Genomic DNA, 22858 nt, shown 5'->3' on the forward strand with positions numbered 1-22858 from the left:
CGCCTGCCAATGCAGGGGACGCGGGTTCGTGCCCCGGTCCAGGAAGATCCCACGTGCCACGGAGCGGCTGGGCCCGTGAGCCATGGCTGCTGAGCCTGCGTGTCCGGAGCCTGTGCTCCGCAATGGGAGAGGCCACAACAGTGAGAGGCCCGCGTACCACACACACACACACACACACACACACACACACAAAAGACAGCATGAGCAGCACTCTTCACCCCTATCCTCCAGCTCATTCAGGAAATGCCAACAAAAGCCACTTTTCATTTCAGCAGCTCACAACAGTAATTATGAAAAAAATGCGATTTATTTGTGGGATTTTTAAGTACTTCCAAGGTGTTTATTTACACTATCTTACTTCAGGCCACTGTCACTGCTCCCATGGATAATACTGATGGTTTTCTAACTAGTCATGGTACACTCCCGGCCTCACTCCTCTCCAATTCTTTATCCAAGTAGTAGCCAGAATGATCTTTCTAGACTGAAAATCAAATCGTGTTACTCTCTTGCTTAAAAACCTTCAGTGGCCCCTGACTGTCATCTAAATGAAGGACACACCCCTCCCCGTGGTACCCCACACCCTTGGAAAGACTGTGCTCCCCTCGCCCTGAAGTCTCGGTTTTCTCACCCCTTTGCTCCCAGAGATCTGCACTCCACTTGACCTAAAAGTTCCCTCAATTCCCCCAAATCGTGTGTTCTCTCTAACTTCCTTACCTTTGCACATTCTCCTCCTACAACTTTCTGGGGGATTGTCCCTGACCCCTCCCAAAACCAACTCTGTTGGGAACTGCCATCCATGTGCTCCCCCTGCTGCCCCCTTTGCTTACCTTAACTGTAGAACTTACCACTGTTGACATATTCTTTCTCCCACTGATCTGTAAACTCCTTGAAAGGAAGGCCAGGCTTTTTCACACCTGTATTTCCAGTGCCTGAATATTCCTTACTGTGTAGTAGGCATTAATGGATATTTGTTGAATGAATGTAAGTTTTGGAGTAACTAGTTGGCTAAAAAAGGTACCTGCTTTTTAATATAAGCATTGAATCAGAGTTTGAGTTTTTTGTAGAACTTTCTTCTCCTCACATGCACTGTTATGGACTGAATATGTGTCCCCAGCAAATTTGTATGCTGAAACCCTATGCCCCAATGTGATGGTATTAGGAAGTGAGGTCTTTGGGGGGTGATTAGAAATAGATGAGATCCTAAGGATGGAGCCCTCATGAATGGAATTAGTGCCCTTATAAGAGTCATGAGAGAGCTTCCTTCTTTCCTCTGCTCTCTGCCATGGGAGGATAAAATGAGAAGTCAGCAGTCTGCAGCACAGAAGACGGCTCTTACCGGAACTGGACCACAGTGGCACTCTGATCTCAGACTTCTAGGATGCAGACCTGTGAGAAATAAATTTCTGTTGTTTATAAGCCTATGGTACTTTGCTACAGCAATCTGAGTGAAGACACACATTGTCACATCAATCCATAGAATATCACATAACCTTCTTATAAAACGAGTCTTGTACTTGACGAGACAGTATAGACTGATTATGTTTCCTTTATCAGAAGGCAAACCAAAGCAATGTTGATTATGATCCCTTCTTTGCCCATTGTAACTTTCAAAACACTCCTAAGGCTCGATAGAGTGGAAAACACTCTTCTCCCATCAGTGCCCAGATGGACCGTTAACTGGTTGCCTGACTGCTGCAGGCAGCCTGGCTTGGAAGAGAAGACGTGTCACCCCCTTGCACAAGTGTGATGATTTGTGGCTGAGAAGGGAGAGCCTGCTCTCTGAACCACATGCCCCCTGGTGCAGGCAGGCTAAGGAAAGATGAATGGCATTATAAGACAGACATCTGAATGTTTCGTATGAAATTAGTCCCACAGAGCGCCCAGAATTCTCATTCCATAAATCACAAAGTAAACTCACTCCCAGGTTAGACTGTTGTGACTTTGGCCTGTGGTGTCATAGATAACCTGAGAATAGTTAAACATTTGTCTGAAATAGTAATAATTTTCAGCATATTTACTCAGTGGCAGAGAGGTGACCCAGACTGATCTCTGTTGCCAGAAACAGCATGTAAATGGGAGTCAGCCAATTCAGGAGATTTCCAAACAAGAGTCACTGCTCTTCGGCCCCTCTGCCTGCTCTGAAAATGCCATGAGCTCCTCCAGGAGCTGTGAGGTGCTGGGGGCTAAGATGAGCAAGCATCACCCCCGCCAGAGAGCAGGTGTGAAAGAGCACTCACTGATGCTCCCACCCCTTTTACTGAATATATGGCAGTCCCAGCACCATTTTGAGGTCCACTTTCACCTTAATTTGGTCTAAGCATCATAGAGCTAGGAAGGACCTTGATTTCACTAAAGCCACATTGCTCTTCAGGCAAAGGTTTATTCTGAGAATATGTTACATATCTTTGGATATCTTGGTTCTTCCATTTCTGGGCTGACTTTGTGACTACTGGGGACACAATAAAATTGGAGGAACATTAGCCTGTGGTTCATAAGACCATTTAACTAGATGTCAACTGGCTGAGGACCCATCTGAGCTGCCGCTTCCTCTTCTTAAAAATAAGGAAAGTAGACTCTTCCATCTCTAAAGTCCCACCTAACTTTAAAGGTCTGATTCTGATTCAGTAGTGAGATGCAATTGGGCAACAAGAGTTGTGACAGCCAGAATTCTGGGAGCCTATCCTTCTGCCTGGTAGAGCCTTTCTACCGGTGTTTACTAGGACCTGCATCCAGATCATCTTCAGCCTCAGAATTCCAATCCAAATTTCACCAGAGTGACAGAGGGAGGCCAGGACACAGCTTAGGGATGGCCAAGGACTGGAAGTGGTTCCTCCTATGGAAAGATCTCTGGACTTGGTGTCAAAGGCCTAAGTGGTGTCTTGCCTCCTGCACTGTTGGGCAAGTCCATTGGTATAAGGATCAAATAAGATCGATTATAAACATGAACAGAGAAGGGCACTAATGCTGTCAGAGTGTGTACACATGCCAGGCACCCTGTTGGACTTTTACACTGTTGTTGTCTGTTTCATTCCATACTCTTGACCACCCTTGGAAATAGATGGGTTTTTCCTACTTCTCCTTTTACTTTTTAAAAATGGGGGGATTTCCCTGGTGGTGCAGTTGTTGAGAATCTGCCTGCCGATGCAGGGGACACGGGTTCGAGCCCTGGTCTGGGAAGATCCCACATGCCGCGGAGCAACTAGGCCCCTGAGCCACAACTACTGAGCCTGCGCGTCTGGAGCCTGTGCTCCACAACAAGAGAGGCCACGATAATGAGAGACCCGTGCACCACGATGAAGAGTGGCCCCCGCTTGCCGCAACTAGAGAAAGCCCTCGCACAGAAACGAAGACCCAACACAGCCAAAAATAAATAAATAAATAATAAATTGTTTTCTAAAATGGGGAACTTGAGTTTCTGAGAGGTGAAATATCTTGTGAAAGCCATCAGCTGATAATTGACAGAGCTGATGTTTGTACCCAGATCTGTCTAACCTCAAAGCCTGTAGAAATTTCAGGTATGGTTATTGGCAATTCTAAAACTGAATGGGATGCCTTCATGGATGCCTTCAAGGAATAATTTTATGGTTTAGTCACTGCCTGCTTGGAAAATTTCTCTGATGACAGCTGAGTTAGGCAAAGTGAGCTACATTTGGATGCCCAGCCCAAGGTGGTGGGTGGGAGAGCACTGCCACATGCGTCAGAGAGGAGCCTCACTGGCTCATCAGGACATAGCAAGCAACTAGGGGGACTCACTTCTCTACCCCAATGGCTGTATTCATCCATGTATTAGTTGTTAGGCCTAGTACCATAGGCTGGGTGGCTTAAACAACAGAAATTTATTTTCTCACAGTTCTGGAGGCAGAATTCCAAGATCAAAGTCCCAGGAGGACAGGTTCCTTCTAAAGGGTGTGAGGGAAGAATTTGTCCCATGCCTCTGCCCTAGTTTCCAGTGGTTTGTAGACAATCTAGCATTCCTTGGCTTGTTGGATCATCACCCCAATCTCTGCTTCATCTTCATGGGGGACATTCTCCCCATGTGCCTGTCTGTGTCCAAATTTTCTAGTCATTTTGGATTAGGGGACAACCCACTCTAGTATGACCTCATCTTACTAATTACATCTGCAACGACCCTATTTCCAAATAAGAGCACATTCTAAGATGCTGGGGGTTAGGACTTTGACATGTGAATTTTTGGTGGGGGGAACACAATTCAACCCATAACAATCAGTAATGAAAGTCTGAACCCTCACTCACACAAGCACTTCATCTGAGCACAAGTGCTCTACCATTAAAGATCACAACATTCTCTCCTGATGGCATGTCTCTCTCCCTTTTATGTCTTTCTTGTTTCTTACACTGAAGTCTGATATTAATGGAAAAACCATGAAAAAAAAAAACTATTATCCTATGAGGTAAAGTGAATGCACTCAACTGTCAGAGGAAGACTTATCGATCAATTTCAGTTAAACCTTGCTTGTCTGACACTTTGCAGCTAAGGAATGTGTTTTTATTGCCTGGCCAGATAGTTCAGATTTCCGGTCAGTCTTAGTAAAGACCCCTTTTATAACACTGATAAAATTTTATCACAGAGCTATGAAAACAAAATTAGATTTCATAACTCACATCAGGCCTTGAAGGAGATGCCTTTATAAATTTTACAAACCTTATCAAGTTTTAATGCACCTATTCTGATAAACATTTTTAAAATAGAAACTTCTACTGAATTTCATATATATGTATGTATGTATATAAGAAACTGTATATATGTGTGTGTATGATATATTTATTTCCCCTCTCTCTCCTTCTCTTTCTCTCTCTCTCCCATACAGCAAAGAAAACTTTCTTCACCTACTTGGAAACATAAGACTGTGACAGAAAGTGCAATTTAGATTGCTGAAGGCTCTGAACTTAGGAAAATATGAAAGAAATCTGTGTAGATTATTTAAAAATTTAGTCCTAGAATTTGTCCTTCAAAATAACTGGATGGGCAGATTTTGAAGAATTACCAACACTGATAGATTATCTATAAATTCATAATAAGACATATTACAATCAAGGGCAGCGTTAGCTACAGGGATTTTGTATTCTAGTGAAAACCTATATACATTCTCTATTTTTTCCATTCTATAGCATGGCCTGTTGGGAAAAAAATTGCATAGGTATTGAGCACATGTTCTGTCTCCCCAGCTAGATAGTAACTGCTTAGAGGGCAGAGACCCTTATTTTTATTTACTCAGGACATTATCACTCAGTGATAATGCCCAGCAGTCCCACTGCCAGGGCAACGTGACGGGAAGACAAGATTCAGCCATCTTCCACTGTTGTGCTAAACCACAAACCAAAATTACAGCAGTTCAATGGGAATAGAGGGTCTGCTTTATAGAATTTTATTTCAGTCAGCTGTTCAGGAACTACAGTCCTCAGAGTCAAATTAAATCGAGTTATAGTTGGATAGTCCTTTCTGCTTTTCAGAGGCAAGAAACACTTCTTAAAATTGAGCAAATGGAGTAAATGTCATGGTGTAAACTAGGCATCACATATTCTTAAAATCTATCAGTGATGATTATATATTTTGTTCTCAAATGCCGAGTCTGAAGAAACATCCAAAAATTATGTGAAATTACTTACGAATGTATTGACAACATTCAAAGCCTCAATAGACTATTGTAAAGGAGTTCTCATACTGTTTTGTTTCATATACTCCTTTGAGAATCTTCTGAAAAGCCATAAACTTACAAAATGACATACAAAAAATATTTTTCTTATACCATTTCATGGGGTTCACAGGTAAACTAATGTTTACCTGAAAAACAGTAGTGAACTTCCAAACAAAGAACTCTTGGTATAAGAGAAGATACTTCTGATTTCCATAATCTTTAAGGTTTGGGAGGACATAGGAGCCATACCTCTCAAAGGAAGATTTCAAAATGTCAGCAGATGCAGATTCTAACTTTCACTGTGGTAATGTTATATACAAAAACAATAAACCATGAAGATTTCTTATCATCTTTGAGTGTGATTTTTGCATCTATGGATCTTAAGTGGGAAGAGATAAGGAAATAAAAACTTCTTCATAGAGTGTTGTTAATTTTGGGCATTCCTTGGAGAAAACACTTATTACCTGGAAGAAAAAAGCTAATTAAGTCGACATTTCTTACAATCACAAAGCCATTTTTACTTGCTACTCTTTTAGACAGAAGGGAATACTTGCTGTTTCCCTTTTGTCTGTCAGGAGAATAATAGGGAACACTGACAACCCTGGCAGTTGGGAGCTGAAACTCAGCAGAAGAGAGGCCACAGGTGTCCAGAACCTGCCTGGAATTCACTGCTACCTGGCCAAAGAGAAACAGAATATCTTGAGAACACCCAGCTCTCTCCACTGCTGTTCTGGTCGTGCACTTACCTTTTATATAAGATGGTGACATTTCCAAACGTTTAGATACTTGGATTATTTTATTCCAAGTCATGTTTCAACTCTACTTCACTTAATTTAGTCAAAATGTTCTGTGCAGTCAGTCAGAAACAATGTTAAAATGCTGTTTAACTTCCTTTAAGTTTTTGTTTAGAAACCTCCTTAAAACTGTTAAAGCTTTATATGAAAATATATTGGATTATGATTTAACTTTACTGTCCTTGGCTGGAGTTCTCAGATTAGAAAAGGACACTGGACCTGGAGCCAAAGATGCCCTGCAAAGCTGCTCTGTCTGCTTTCTGCTTTGTTCCCAGAGCCCAGCACAGAGCCTGCAACACAGGAGGTGCTCATTAAATCTTTGTTAAATATCAGATGAGCACCTGAGTTTCAACTCTACCTGTGCTTCTTACTACCATGGGACATATCTATTTTCTCATCTGTGAAATGAGAATAATAACATTTCCTTCTACCCTTTAAAAGTTGTTTTTAGCGTCCAATGAGATAAAGCATGGAAAAGCATTTTTCCTTCTGACCTGAAGAAAGGAATAGTCTTCAAAATTAGGCATACAGGGCTTCCCTGGTGGCGCAGTGGTTGAGAGTCCGCCTGCCGATGCAGGGGACACGGGTTCGTGCCCCAGTCCGGGAAGATCCCACATGCCGCGGAGCGGCTGGGCCCGTGAGCCATGGTCGCTGAGCCTGCGCGTCCGGAGCCTGTGCTCTGCAACGGGAGAGGCCACAACAGTGAGAGACCTGCGTACAAAAAAAAAAAAAAAAAAAAAAAAAAAAATAGGCATACAGCTCATACAGATATAAAAGAAGTAAACACCATTGTATTATTGTAGGGGAAAGAAAGAGATCACAGACTAATAATCCAAAATGGTATAATTTTTATTTTATAGAATTTTAATGCTGAAGCAAAGAAGGAGACTGCTCTGTCACCAGAAGTGAAGGACCACCGCACCCCAGGATTTAAGGCATCAAAATTATGGGCTTTCTTTCATTTATGGGTACAACCTAAGACATCTCAGAGCTGCCCTCTGGCCAGTAGGGGAAGGGTTACATGACACTCATGTAAGTTGGGAGAAGGGAAATTCTGATCCTCAATAAGGGAGTTGGGGGGCAAATGCTGTAGTTGAAAGTTAGCAAAAATTATTTTAAAGGGGTATCGATGACATATATTTATAGGATTCTGGTTTACTCAAGTATCTGAGCAGCAAGGAATACCCTAAACTCAGGAAATTGGCATTGTTTATTCACGTAACATATATTTATGGAATTCCTGTGATATGCTAGCATTGCTCTGGGGGCTGGGCTACAGTGCTGAACAGGGCAGAGTCTTCTTTCTTGTGGACCTTACTGGCCTAGTGAAAGCACACAGCCAATAAAAAAAGGAAGGAAATTAAGAGGTAAGAAAACAACCAATGATAAACGCTGTGAAGGAATGAACATTGGATAAAGGGATAGAAAGTTACAAAAATATCATTATAAAAATATAAAAATACCATTTTATGATATTTTAATTAAAATTTTATAAAATTTTATAATTTTATAAATTATAAAAATATCATTTTCAGAGAATAATAACTAACGCTACTTTGAAAGCATTTTTTATACAGTTTTGGGAAGAGAGCAGTGGACTTTGAGTTAGCAAATAAGGAATTATGTCTGCTATTCTCATCAAGCTGTGTGACCTTGGGAAATTCACCTATCCTATCTGTGTCTTGAATATAGACTGGCAACTATTATCTGATTCAGCAGAAAGCTCTAAGTGTTTAGATATGCTGGCTTCTAACAGAGGCAAAATATAATAAATGTTGAATTGTCTTCAGAAATGTTATTGAGTTTATATTTATCTCTTTCAGTGCCTCAGGAGAACATTATTATCATCACTGCCACCACCTCCACTGTCGCCACCAGGCTGTTAGGAGGGGAAGTGTCGCCTACTAGGTGGAAGCACAGGAGCTAGAGACAATGAGTGTTAGGAAGGAAACCACCTGCTATGTATCAGGCGTTATGCTAGCTCTTAACATTCATAACCTGTTTAGGCCTCACAAGTACTATTAGCTCCATTCTGCAGATCTGGAAACTGAGGCATTGAAGAAGGGGCAAAATGAAGTCTGATGCTAAAAGCATGGACACTAAACCCCTACACTAACTACCACTCCATTTGTCCATTTGAGAAGTATTAATGTTTTTTTTCTTTTTTCTTTTTTTTTTTTTTTTCGGTACAGGGGCCTCTCACTGTTGTGCTCTCTCCTGTTGCGGAGCACAGGCTCCGGATGCACAGGCTCAGCGGCCATGGCTCACGGGACCAGCTGCTCCGCAGCATGTGGGATCTTCCCGGACCGGGGCATGAACCCGCGTCCCCTGCATCGGCAGGCGGACTCTCAACCACTGCGCCACCAGGGAAGCCCGAGAAGTATTAATTTTTTGAGCACCTATTATGTGCTAAGTACTTCTTTGATCAAGTTCAGTTTGGCATTAAGTGATAACCCTCCTTTGTGTCAAGAAAAAAGAGTGCACGGAGGAGGAAGAAAAGGAAGAGGTGAATACAAAGTATACTCTACTTGTTCCTTTGATTGAACTCAGGAGAAACAACATTTTTTTTGCTACCACTCTCTGAGCTTCTGGAATCTCTCTGACTGCTCTCTGTTTGAACTTGGGCAAATATAAAACTTACATTTTCTCTGTTCCCGGAGCTTTCAGAATCCCAAAGCATTTGGTTTAGATTAAATCCGTTGACCGAGGCATTATAATTCAGCTTCAACACAGATGATCCCATCACCCGTCGCCTTATCTAACCTAACTGCTTATTACAGTAACAGAGTACACTAGTCTGGGGGGCAGGGGCAGGGCCGGGAGCAGAAGGTCACGCAGGTTTAGCTGCCACATGTACACAGCAGGGTGGTGTCCTTTTAGAATCGAGAGGAGTAGATTCATAAAATCCAATCAGGAGCATGTGTGTGCATTTATATAGGCTTTTTTTTTTCTTTTGCCTGAATCTAAATTATAGAGATTTTAATAGCTCCAGTAATTAGACAAGTATGCAGTCAACCCCATTATGTTCCTGTGTAATATCACACTCCTCAGGGCCCACCTTCACTGCTTGCTGGGCTCCCTGCATGGGCCCCCTGCCCCTATTTTCTACCATAGGGAAGCAGTTTTCTTTTCAAAGAGCTCACTGTTCACATTGTTTTTGTTCCTTCAATCTGGAGGTTGGATTTGCTTTCTCAGCGGTTTCCCCATTGCATTGCCCGGTGGGTAAGGAAAGGACAGGGTGGGGCCTGGTTGTGCTCGCTGGTTTGCATTCCTCACCGTGCCCAGCACATGTGCGAGGCTGCATGGTGGGTGCCATCATGGTCAACGAGGCACTTAGCACGGTGACTGGCACAGCTTAGACCCTTCACAATTGCCTACAGCTAACTCTGCTTCAAAACCTCTTCCTGGCTCAGTTACTGACCTTAAAGAAAGCAGAACAAAAATGCCCAGACTCACTATCTTAAATCAGGATTTCTTTCACAGAAAACTGCTTTTCTAGCTTCCTGATTGCCTCTTATTATGTTTTTTTCTCTTGTGTTCTGTAACTTTCTATTATCCACAGTAATATTTCACTTCATCAGCATAGATAATCTCCCTGCAGGTGCCAAGGACTGTATCTTGATATATATTGGATATTTTGGATGTTTCTTATTGCTGTTTCCTCTAGAACTACAAAAAAAATCTTACGGTTATTTAAAATTAAAGACAGGATGTGCTGTATTACTAAAATAATGCAGTTTATCTAATCAAGAGATTGACTTTTTCCATATGCATACACATATTTTCCTCGGGGCTGTCAGAAAGCAGTTTTCATCACCATTTGTTTTTTTTGTTGTTTTTTTTTTTCCGTGAAGATATTTCCAAAGAAAAACGTCTGGAGGTTTATCATCCTGAGGTCACCTTTTCCTATCCAGTCCCACCAAGCAAGAAAGGAAGGAAGGGAGGGAGGGAGGAAGAAAGGAAGAAAGAAAGAAAGGAGGGAGGGAGGAAAAAAGAAAAATTCTAATTAAATTCTTTTCTTCACAAGGATCTGAAAATTATCACCTGAAAGCAATTCTAGAAGGCTATGATGTTGGCCTCCAGGCTGCTTAGAGAAGGAAAGAAAAATAGCGTAAAATCAAAATCCTGTAATTGACTTCATTGTAATTGGCAAACTGGTACTCTCTTTTCTCTCTTGAGTGAGTATCAGACAGAGACAGTGGTGTGGGCAGCTGTAGGAGGCTTGAAAGTCAGCGATGTTTTCTGAGACTATCTAAAATCTTTTCTACAGAGACAGATAAAAGGATAATGAGCTGGGGTATTTTTAAAGGATTCCCACAATTTGCAACTCAAATAAATCTAGTTTTAAAGTACGTGTGTTTTTAGGCTGTAATGACTGAAAATGTTAAACTAAATATTTTGCTTAAACAAGTAAAGACGAAGGGGGTAAATGAGCAAATTAAAATGCATGAAAGCTGCCTCTGCCACAGCAGCTTCCTCTAGAAGAGAATGGCTAATTCATCCGCAACATATTCTTGTCACTCCTCTGGAGAAAGGCTGCCCCAGGAGGAGCCCAACCGTTCAGCACTTTGCTTCTGGTCAGGATTGATTCCAGATGTGGGAGGTAAATGCTAGAAAGGGTTTGGATAATGGAGTGGAAATGAAAAATCCCGCAGGCCATTTGAGTGTTGATGACAGATGAGGTAGGTATTTTCAGGTAACTAATGAACTTGCTGGGAGCTTGAAGAGCGCTCAGTCCAGTGGATATTTAACAGGCAGGAAAGACCCAGCTGAGATAGCTGGGCTGCCCCCATGCACCGAGAATGGGGGAGCGTGGACTCCTGACCGGAACATGTTGAAAGCAAAAGCTGAAATGTAAATGAGCTGAATGTAAGTCTTTTCCTAAAGCTAGTTCATAATTTGTAAATACTTGTTTTTTTCCCCAACTTCCTATTATTTGATTTATTGTGACTATTTCACTATATGAGGAAATAATGAATGTGTTCACTATATATGTCAGTCAGGGGAAATAAGAGGCAGAATATTAGAGTGATTATAAGCACAGGTCTTGAAGTGACCTGGACTTGGGTTTAAATATTGACTCTGCCACTTCTTAACTCGATATTGAGTAAATTATTCTAAGCCACAGTTTCCTTATCTTTAAAATGAGTATAATATTGGTATTTATTTTAAAAGAGTTGTGGTGAGAATTAAATGAGACGATGTATATAACACCCTTAACCTAACACTCAATCAATGCTCAATCAATGTAAAGTTAACATGATAATTATTGTTATTCTAGGAATGGAGTTTGGACTAGTAGGTGATACATAATTCCAGCATGGAAAGAGTTTAATCTTTAGCAGTGGAGATTTTGACTCTCAAGACTCTCATATTATTAGTAGTTGCCTGCTATTTTCAACTTTAATATTGGTATTTTAGTTAGAGTTCTTGGCTGCAAGCTATAGAAATTTACTATTGACAACATAAGCAACCAGGAGATCACTGGAAGGTTAACAGGAGGCTTACAGGATGGAAGAATGCCAGCCTTGGAGACAGACAGGAAGCCCAAGAAGCAGAAGGCAGGAAGCAGAGCAGGGGACACAGAAACCCTCCGGCATCCGGGACAGCCAGGCATATGAATGACTTCCTGTCATTCCCAGGTCACTAAGACTCAAGAGGGGAGATGGTACTTGTTTGGCTAAGCTCAGTTTACATGCCCAATCCCTGGCTATGCAAGGGGGGCAGGAAAAAGAAAATCTGTAGAAGATCCGTCCCTGAAATTATACTCCTACCTCAATCACAGACACAAGGGGAAATTAGGATTATAAGAAAGGAAAATGTAATCTGGCAGCTAAAACCCATAAATGTCCATCATTACTGATCTAACCTTCTACAATACATTCCACAGAATTCTCACTCTAAGCCATGTGCTCTTGAGTATAATGATCGTGTTGCTGGAGTTGCATTCCTAGGTTCTCAGGGCTGAAGAAGACTTGAAGGCAACTGCCAGTTTGTCTTGAGTGAAAGGACCAGAAGGTTAGAGCTCGGATGGCTGCGCACAATGGTGCAGGTTGTCCACTGCACAGGAGTGCCCAGCTGAGAAGGCAAGTGGGACTGAAATTCATCTTCATTCCTCTCATCACACGTCTGCCCAGAGGAAGAGGCTCCTTCTTGTAATTTTCATGAAGACACTGCCATCTCGCTCACCCCGGCAACCGTGGTGTCGCATCAGCCCAGAGCAGAGATACCATTTGCTAATTGGGACCAAGGTGTTTTAGGGGCTAGCGGCGGCCATCGCTAAATCCCACACCACCCAGGAGTAAAGGAGAAAAGGAACCAGGGATGGCTGCCTTCCTCCATCTCTTTCCTCTATCACTTCTTTCTCATCTTTTTCTTCTTCATTATCCTAGAATGAGAGAATCTTAGGATTGAATGAGGTCTGGACAATTTACTAAGCCAGCTATTATCCAGTGTTTGAAATGCAGCCCTCTCTCCCTCCCCCACTACATGGTATCTATGACAACTAGTCATCCCAATTTAAGCACCTCCATGGACAGGAAATTTACCACCTTCCCAGACAGCCCATTCTAAGGAGAATTCTTCCTTATCTACCTGAAATATATATGCTTCTGACTTCTAGTCACTCTGATTAATTCTATGTCTGGGGCTACAAGAAACAAACCTAACCCTGCTTCCATATGAGAGGGCTTTCAGTAGTTGAAGTCTAAAGTGATGCTTTTCCAGCATAACTTTCTCATGTAGACTTTGGGCAACAGAATTTCATGATATAGCTCGTCAAAAGCTCTTTGAATTCTCTCTCATTTTTCACTGTAGCCCTCTTACAATGTGTCATCTAGAATTGAATGCAGTAGCCAAGCATCATCCAAATAAAGCCCATGATGGCGCTAAGTATGAATGATCATAAGTCATAATAATAATAACTAGCTGAGCTAAATTTACATTCACCATATACCAGGCACTGTGATGGGCACTTTACTTACGATACATAATTTAATCCCTACAACTCTTTCAGAGATTCTGTTATTATCCCCTTTTACAGATGAGGAAACTGAGGTTCTGAGAAGTCGCTCACCCCAAATTCCCACCACTAGTAAGTGGTAGTAATGAGATTCAAATCTGTGTGTCCCTGAGACCAGAGCTCACACACTATCCACTTCACTGTATTTCTCTTAATATCACTGAAACTCCGTTAGCTTTTTTTCCATTCTTCCTGACCTGTTCTCACCAAGATTTCACAAACCTTTAACAACCTGTCTGCTGACCTGCAGAGCTAGGGCTCTCATTACTGGTACATTTTGCTTGCATGATACATCTTTAATAGAGATTGTACTGCTGGATCCTAGGACTCAAAGTATATCAAAAGTAGGGGAAGGTTGTTGGAGAGTAGGAAGTATCTTGCCTACACTTTCATTAACTCTTTTTTACTCTTTAAAGCATCAGATTGCTCTTTAGATTTAGATTTCTTGGGAGTTTTGATGTTGTTTTCCATACAGTGGTTTGGGGAGCCAAAGGGAAGTTGAAAGCAATTACTGCTTCCACCAAGATGATAGAAAAGCAAGACAGACATTCAGCTCAGCCCCTTAACTTCTCCCCCTTCACTCACGTAGTCCTGGGGAATGATCTGAATTAAGGTGTGCACCGAATTTTCAGTTTGGTGGACATTGGTCTTTTCCATTGTCCCAAGCCCTTTTAACTGCTTGATGCCCAGTCCTTATGGAAGTGGTCTGAGCACTCCATGAAAGGTGAGCAACTTACAGCCAACCCCAGGTGAGTACGAAGAATTCTCCCAAAGCCCATGGTAGCAAATGATAAGATTGATCTTAAGTCAAAGGAAAGATCAAACTGCTTCAACAAACTTCCTGCTGTAGATGCTACAATTCTCCAAAAACTCCTGGAATTCTGGAAAGTCTTTGAGCTCATATCATCTTAGCAGAGTGCTCTTTGGCCTTTAGTAACAGACCTATCAATTCCCTGAGGATGACACCAAAGGAAACATGGGTGAAATAGTGACATAATGCTGTAAATTAAGTGGCAAAATCCAGAATGTTCTGAAGTAGTAACTCTGCTTCCTCTTCAGTTTTGCTCATTATTCTCAGTCCCTATCTTTGTGCTCAGAACATAGTAGATAGTCAATAAACATTCTTTGAACATCAGCCCTCACTGAATACAGAGATGCATTAAAGATGCCTAATCCTGTAAGAAGTTGTGAATCATTATATATCTTTAAATTTATCTACTTCAAATTCTGAAGCCTGGTTTTTATATTTGCTCCAAATCTCAATCACCTTAGATAAAACAGGCTACTTTTATTTTGCATCAGCTTCTGTTTCCACTACCACTAATGATAACTCAAAACCAATCCCTTTGATGCAGGTATTTTCTGATACTCTCCTTTTAAATCTTCCTTGGTAGAATGTTTAAAGGGAATTCCAAATTTGGTCCCTTTCAAGCTGAACCTATGCTGAATATATGATGTTATATTTTAAAATTTAGAGCTTTCACTAGCTAAGAAGATTTGTCACTCAGACCTCAAATTTTAGGAAGAAAATGCTAGTTGCAATTCATACAGGATTAGTTTTACTTTTTGTATGTAATACAGTCCACTAGGTGGCATCTCAACACACAGAAAGCTGGATCTATGCATTGGAGGTGAATCCACTCTACTGTTTTACAAATACAAACATAAATCGCACTGAACTATATGGTTGTAATATCATTGAAACACTCAGCGTTTGTGAACTGGAAGATTCCGCGGTGAAAGAACTATGTTTCTGTATTAGATAGGAGGTGTTCTCATAGAATCCATCTGCTCTTTCTGATGGAGTACTGTTCTGAAATTGCATACAAGGATGGAAAAATTGGTATGGAGGCACTACTATAAGGTAACTCCAGTTGCTGTGATGAGTGATTAAAAGCTATATACACCAGAAGAAAATGTGACACAAAAGGCATTTAAATAAGCAATTAACAGGCTACCTGTTGTCATTTAGGCCAGATTTAGAAAGACAATAAGGCCCTCTTCCAGCATTCAGCATTTCTGAATTCAAGAAACATCCCTCTGGAGGAGGAAGATAATGCTTCTGGTACAACCCCACCTCAGGTGGTGACCCTTCTATAGATGTGACCCTCCAAGAGGTGACCTTTATCCTACCTGGATAACTAGCCTGGATAACATTTTAAAGACCTTCTGCCATCTTTCAAACTTAACAAAAGTATCTTTAATTTCATAGTCATATGTTTTATGAAGTAATATTTCATTTTCATCTAAAAAATTTCAGTTCTTCAAAAAATTTACTGGAAGATCCTAGAATTTATGAAGTCTTCCTTGGCTTCCTAGGCCTGGGTACGTTACCCCTACGTGTTCCCATTGCACCCTATTTCTACCATCATTGCCCCTGTTACACAGGACTACAACCATCCATTTTTTAATACTTGTCTCCCCCTCTAGACTGTAAGCTCAGTGAGGACAGAGAACCTGACTGTCTTGCTCACCACTGTGTCCCCAGGGGATGCATAACAGTGCCTGGTACTCACAAAATATTTGCTGAATAAACAAATGAAATTCTAGGCAAGAATAAAAGAATGCATTGACTTCTAAACTAAAAGCCTTGAAATGTTTTCAAGGGCCACTCTATAAGACACAGTTCAGAGTTATTCCTCCTTTCCCTGTTCTCATACCGATTCCAATCTCTATTATGATGATGATTCTGGTCTTTTGCTTTAAATCATCATGAGGAGCAAATGGCATCCAAGGGCTGCCATCCAGAAATCACTCTTGGCTGTTCAAGAAAATCAAATGCATTCAATTAAATTAACATTCATTGACCACCAGTAGATATGAAAAACCAAATTTTACATGAAATATTTGGTATTCTACCCTCACCAAGGTGTCCCCATTAAAATCTCTGCTCATCTTTCTTTAATTAGATACAGATGGATATAAATGAAACTATACACTCTAAAACAAAGCAGTATACATTGCATAACAAAACTTTTTCATAATTTTTGTCACAAAAGACAACCTTGCAAGCAGAACTAGAGCTTTTGGCTGTTTCTGGCAAGGAAATTTTATGAATGAGTCTTTGTAGCAGAGGTCACGAGCTTAGGCTCTGGCACTGTACCAACTGGGTTGGAATTCTACCTCCACCAGTTCCTGTCTTGAGACCTTCAATATTTTACTTAACATCTCATGAAGCTATATTTTAAAGATGTCATCTATCTTACAGGGTTTTGGGGAGGGTTAAATTAAATAATGTGTATAAACTCTTAGTATAGTGGCTGGCCCAGATCAAAAGATCAATAAACATTACCTATTATTATAATCATTATTATTGTTGTTATTATTAATAATATGACTGGCTTTTCTTAGAAGTCCTTTGTAGTCAGTGACAGCCAAAATGAATATTCCATAGATTCCCTCATACATCTTTAGGTTCTGTCCATTAGATTGTGACACTGTGGCTGTAAATAATTATAAATGAGCCCCAGGCGTAACTTAACATCATGTATTTAAATCAAGAGCCAAAGAATGATGATCCACCCCCCTTATTTTCTTTTAGACTAGGTTTTCCTCTCTATTATTTCCAAGATTAGGTGTCTAGCCACTGCTCCCTCCCCCCCATCTATTCATCATTTAATATGCATTTATAACTGAGTACTAGGTATTGTTCATCCATGGATTCTACCTCAGAAAGTTTACAGTTTAGAAGGAAAGATGAAACAAGCACGTACACATAACTGTAAGTAGACTTAGAAAGTGATGAGGGTCAGAAGGGATAGATATCGCACAGCGGAATTCAGAGGAAGTATAGAATCACAGCTATTTTGTCACTCACACTATGTCCATATAGATAGAGTGTTGCTAGTGAGGATACAAGAAAAGTGAAAGTCACCATTCTTGTGCTTAAGGAATCTGGAAACTTGGAGAGAGACAAAACTAAAGCCATGAATGAGTTTGGGCTATATCCCAGCATCAGCACCATGCCTGGCCCTCAGCAGACCTCCAGCTGAAGAAAGAAATATCCGGAAGGATATCTGTAAACACACACACACACACACACACACGCACGCACGTACCTCCATGCCTGGATAAAGATCCTTTGAAGGAAGAAAGTGAAAATAGCTCATACTGCCTTACGGCTGAGAGCTGGAAAGGCTTATAAAGGCAGGCACAGGATGTTTTTGTTGGTCCCTGTAACACTTGACTTCTATATTGGTTTGCTAGGGCTGCCATAACAAAGTACCACACAGTGATCTGCTTAAACAATAGAAATTTGTCTCACAGATCTAGATGCCAGAAGTCCAAAATCAAGTTCCTTCTGAGGGCTATGAAGGAAAGATCTGTTCCAGGTCTCTCTGCTTGGCTTGTAGATGGCCATCTTCTCCCTGTGTCTTCACATCATCTTTCTTCTATGTGTGTATCCAAATATCACCTTCTTACAAGGACATCAGTCATATTGGATTAAGGCTCATCCTAATGACCTCATTTTAACTTGGTTACCTCTGTAAAGACCCTAGCTCCAAATAAGGTCAGATTCTGAGGTACTGGGGGTTAGAACTGCCACATATCTTTTTTGAGGGGGACATAATTAAACCATGAAAGTTTTCAAGAACTAAAGATGGTGTTTACCAATCAGGTTACCAAACTCATTGCTTAAAGTGATACCCAATTATCAATATCAGTTAAGTTCAAATCAGCACATATTTATCAAGTGCCTGGCATGATCAGAACATAAATAGTAGATGTTAAGGTAATGCACAGATGTTATGGAACTATGGACATGATCTCTTTCTGCCCAACCCTAGGATAGACCATCAGAGTCGAGTGGGAGAGACGAGATGAGAAGAGCACAAATAGCCGCGCCAGAAGGATTTTTTTTTTTTATAACCATCTCTATTGGAGTATAATTGCTTTTCAATGGTGCTTTAGTTTCTGCTGTATAACAAAATGAATCAGCTATACATGTACATATATCCCCATATCTCCTCCCTCTTGTGTCTCCCTCCCACCCTCCCTATCCCACCCCTCTAGGTGGACACAAAGCACCAAGATGGTCTCCCTGTGCTATCGCGCCACAAGGTTTGATGTGACGACTTCCGCAGGAGTAGTGTAGTCACGGAGCTATGGACGTACATCAAGGACATGGAGACAGTGATACCCCAACCAAACCCTGAAGGACTTGTAAGATATTGAAAGGCAGTGTTGGAAGGGAGAGCGGTTCAAGAGAAGGGTGAACTTGAGCAGAGATGTACAGTACGGAGATTCATTGATCCAGGTGAATGATCTGGGGTGTAGTGGGGTTAGAGAAGTACTTTTCAAACTTTGTAAAACTTCTGAATCCTTCTTGAAGTGAGACTCTATGGAGACCCACAAAATGTTAAAAGCAGAGCTGCTCTGGTCTAAAATCCTGGCGGCTCTAGAGATTCACAGAGCAGAGTTGAAACCCCAGGGCTGGCGACTAGAGCAGTAGGAAGTCAGCCTGGGAAGGTAGGGTGTGGCCAGCTTTGGACACCCAAGCGTGGCCATGAGCCTGGGGATAATCAGGAGGCATTGGGAGGTTTCCAAGCAGAGAAGTGACTAGACAGGACTCCTCTGGTGATGATACACGGGGCAGGTCAGAACAGGGAGATATAAGTTTGTCTTGAAACAGTATACGTTTATAGAACTTTAACAAGAGAATTATGTATCATTATTATCCAAAGCACTATAAAAAGTGACCAAATCCTTTGCCTCTGTTCTTCTAAGACTCTTTGTGCAGCCTCAGCTGCTGAAAAACCACTCCAAGCTGCAGCAGAGAGAAGACGGATTTTATATTTCGAGAAACTGAGATTGATAGCAATGTGGTTGGAAGCATGGGATTTAGACTCTCCCAAGCCTGTGTTTGAATTCCAGCTTCTACCAAAATTCCTTAAGCCTAAGTGTCAATTTTCTCATCTGCAAAATAGAGACAACTATATCAACCTCATATGATTACTGTGAGGAGTAAATGAAGTCATATATTTAAAATATTGAGCACAACCCTTGGCCATCGTTGCTTTCACAATGTGATTATTCCCCAAGACAAATTAACCAACCACATTAAAGGGGAACAGGGTACCAAGTATACCTAGTAGAATCATTCATACTGATGTGGTTGCTGGGTTTCCCTGAACTGGACACATCCTTCTCTGGAGCAGAGTATCTGATAGCCAAAACTCATTACAGGGGCCCTGTCCACATTTCTCCATTTCCACTCCCATCCTCTTTTAGTAGAGACCCCTCAAGCTTCTCCCACATGCTCATCTGCATAGCTCATTTAGAGAATTGAGCCTGTAAAAGGATTCCTAGGCAACAAAACAGAGAAATTACTTTGTCCACACTATCAAGATGCCTACTTTGTGGATACTATCAAGACAGATTGTGCAGCAAATTGGTGAAGGCCTCACAGAGTGTCAGAACGTATGTACAGTAATTGAAAAGTATTGTTACACACTTTCAGTATCCGGGCAATCTCCCAGCAGACAATGGCATCAAGGGATAAAATGCACCATAAAGGATGGATTCCAGCTGCATCCAGGACAAATGTCATGCGTGTGCCCTGAGGAGTGTAGGGAGGGCATCAACTACACTAATGACTTCCAAGAGAGCTGATATTCCTATTTTCCATGAGGCAGAGACAAGAAAGGAACTTTGTCAGAAACACCCTCTGTGCTCACAACTGGCACAGTGTTTTAAGCTTCCTCAGATGCCTACCTGGAGATACATGGCCGCTGTCATTCTGGTATTTCCTGAGGGTGTCCAGAGTTTCCATCTAGCTTTGCTGCTAACCTGTAGTCCCCGCCTCCAAGGTTTGAATCACTAATTTCCCCCAATGTCTCCCACCTGGCTGCTGGCTGCACCGTGTTTCCACGACCGCCAAAGGGATGGTGAACTTACTTTGCAGAAGGCTGAGAGCTTTGTTTTGCCTTGTGAGTTTGTTCATTTTGTGTCTTAGTTTGGGCTTGTATGGATGGGCTTTGATTGGATTTGAGATTCGAGACTGAGTTCCTGTGAACTCCATTGGGAGCCAGGAAAAGAATGGAGTGACAGAGGGACTGCTGATCTTTGACCCCAGCCTGTTGATGGCTGTTGTCATCACTGTTGGTGGTTGCTCTGAACAAGACTGCATTGTCTCTCCATCTATTGTGGACTTGCCTTCATAGTCAGTCTTTGCGGGATGCCCCCTTTAATCAGGAAATGTGTCCTTCCACCTAGGGCAAAGGGGGGATGAGGAAGGCAGAGCAGGCAAGTGTAGCAATACTCCAGAGAGTGAGGACTTGAGAAGGAAACATTAGGGGGAAATGATAATGTTAATAAGAGTTTAAATTTAATATTTATTGAATAGTTACTATATATTATCCCTTTGCATTGGTTGTTTCATTTACTCCTCTCAACAACACTGTAAATTAAGTACTCTCCTGATTTTCAGATTTAAAAAATCTGAGGTTTCATCTTTATTTATGTATTTATTTTTTACATAGGCAATTAGCCAGGTAGACCTATGATGCTATGATTTGATCCCAGGCAATGTATCCAGAGTCTGAGAATATAAGTCCTGCTTGGTGTTTCTTCCATGAATTAGGATAAAAGTTGAAATCCAAAGTGGCTTTAGGAGCTTTGCTAACCCCTCTGGAATCAAGAAGCTGAATGCATCTATGTGAGAAGTTTGTTAGGTTTTTTTTCCTGACTATCCAAATATTCACCATTTTTCAAGGCTCTGGTCAGAGCCCACTTCTTTACAACTGCTTCCTTGAAAGATTCTCTGAACCTCCATACTCCTTTCTAAGTAATCACTTCACCCAAATTAGCTTAGGAACTCCTCATAGCAAAGCCATTGTTATTTTTTCTGTTTTATAGATTAAAAATGGAGCTTAGATAAGATTCACCTAAGATCATATTTTTTGCAAGTAACTGAGTTTGGATTTGAAACCAGGAGACCTGACTCATAGTCAGTGTGCTTTCTCTCTGTGTTATATTGTCTCCTCTCAATGGAAAGTTATGTGATATACTTTATCAATCAATCAAGTAATCTATATTTTTTTGTTTTTCTCTCTAGAACAAGGAGGTATTATTCTTGCTCTCAAAGAACTTACAATCTACTTGCAACAACTTTTGTTTAAGTCTTCTTTGTGTAAATAAATCACCAACATATTTGGAATTTGGGAGAAATTGCAGAAGGGAATATAATAGCTACTGATAGTTTTTGGGGAAATACTCTGTCAGTACCTGCTCTCTTATACTAGATGTCTTGGCTCCCCAGTTTATTATTCTGTTGTTGTTGTTTTTTTCTTTAGATTCTTTGATTCACATTACTATAGAAGATCAAAGCAAAGTAAACTACCTCAGGCTGAAAGTGAGGAAACTCATATTTTTCTTGATTAGTGCCTAGGGCAGTATTTTGTTTGCTTTAAATCAAATCAAGTCTGATTTCCAGATCCTACCATGCTAGAGTAGTGAAAAATTTGGGCTTGGTATTTACCGGGCTCCTTTTCCTTCTCAAAGTAATATCCTATTATATATGGGAGGCCTCCTGGTCGGGAAAATGGGAGGAGAATGGGAGGAGAAGTGTTTGAAGGACTTCTGACTCTTATACAAATCCAATAGAAACCCTGTAGGATAATACCCCCAGGATGTGAACTTGAAAAATAAAAGTAGAATAAAAATAATAATAAATAAAGAGATATTGTAGGAGTATATACATTTCTGGATCTTGGCTCTGGGTAGAAGTGGGAGAAATGTCTCTCCTAAGGATCTATAACCATAAACCCACACTGTACCAGATTTGGGCCTGAAAAACCACAAGGTGAAATGTAGTTTAAAAGGTCTTAGATAACATTACCCTCAGGGGTCTGGCAGAAACAATGGAGATACTATTTGGAAGACTAGACTTTAAAGAATTCAGAAGAATTACCATAGATAAATTGTTCTAAGGAATGTGTGTCAAAGATGAAAAATGACTAAATATATGAGTGAATAAGCCACCATGACTGAAAGTCAATAGAAACAACAAACTGTAGAATCTGACCTACAAAGACTACAGATGTTGGAGTTATCTGACATATCTGACATAGACTACAACATGATATTATTTAATATGTTTAAAAATAAAAACAATATTGGAATTTTGAGTAATGCAAAATTTGAAAACTGTGAAAGATAAATGCCTATTGGAGTTCCACAGTTGCTAACAGAGATGGGGAGAGACAGTTTTCTAAAATTTATGAAAGATACCAATCATCAGATTCAGAAAGTCCAATGGACTTTGTAGTGAAACTGTAGAATAACAAAGACAAAGTGAAAACCTTAAAGCTATTCAGAAAGAAAAGACAACTTATGTACAAAGACACAACAATTAGAATGACAACATCTTCTTTAAAGCAACAGTA

General features: G+C 40.9%; 1 protein-coding gene across 1 annotated transcript in view; it reads left to right on the forward strand.

Moving 5' to 3' along the window:
* The window catches only part of LOC307055542 (doublecortin domain-containing protein 1-like), a gene marked incomplete at both ends in the record, with an annotated part of 98890 nt that extends 86156 nt beyond the window's left edge, over positions 1–12734 (forward strand). Inside the window, 2 exons of the mRNA XM_079707773.1 lie at positions 2010–2219; positions 12589–12734. Of these exons, the coding sequence (XP_079563899.1) occupies positions 2010–2219; positions 12589–12734 (356 nt within the window). The remainder of the gene's footprint in view (positions 1–2009; positions 2220–12588) is intronic.
* Positions 12735–22858: the final 10124 nt, after the last annotated feature.

Source organism: Hyperoodon ampullatus (genome assembly GCF_949752795.1).
Source record: "Hyperoodon ampullatus genome assembly, chromosome: 7".
NCBI classification, from domain to species: domain Eukaryota; kingdom Metazoa; phylum Chordata; class Mammalia; order Artiodactyla; family Ziphiidae; genus Hyperoodon; species Hyperoodon ampullatus.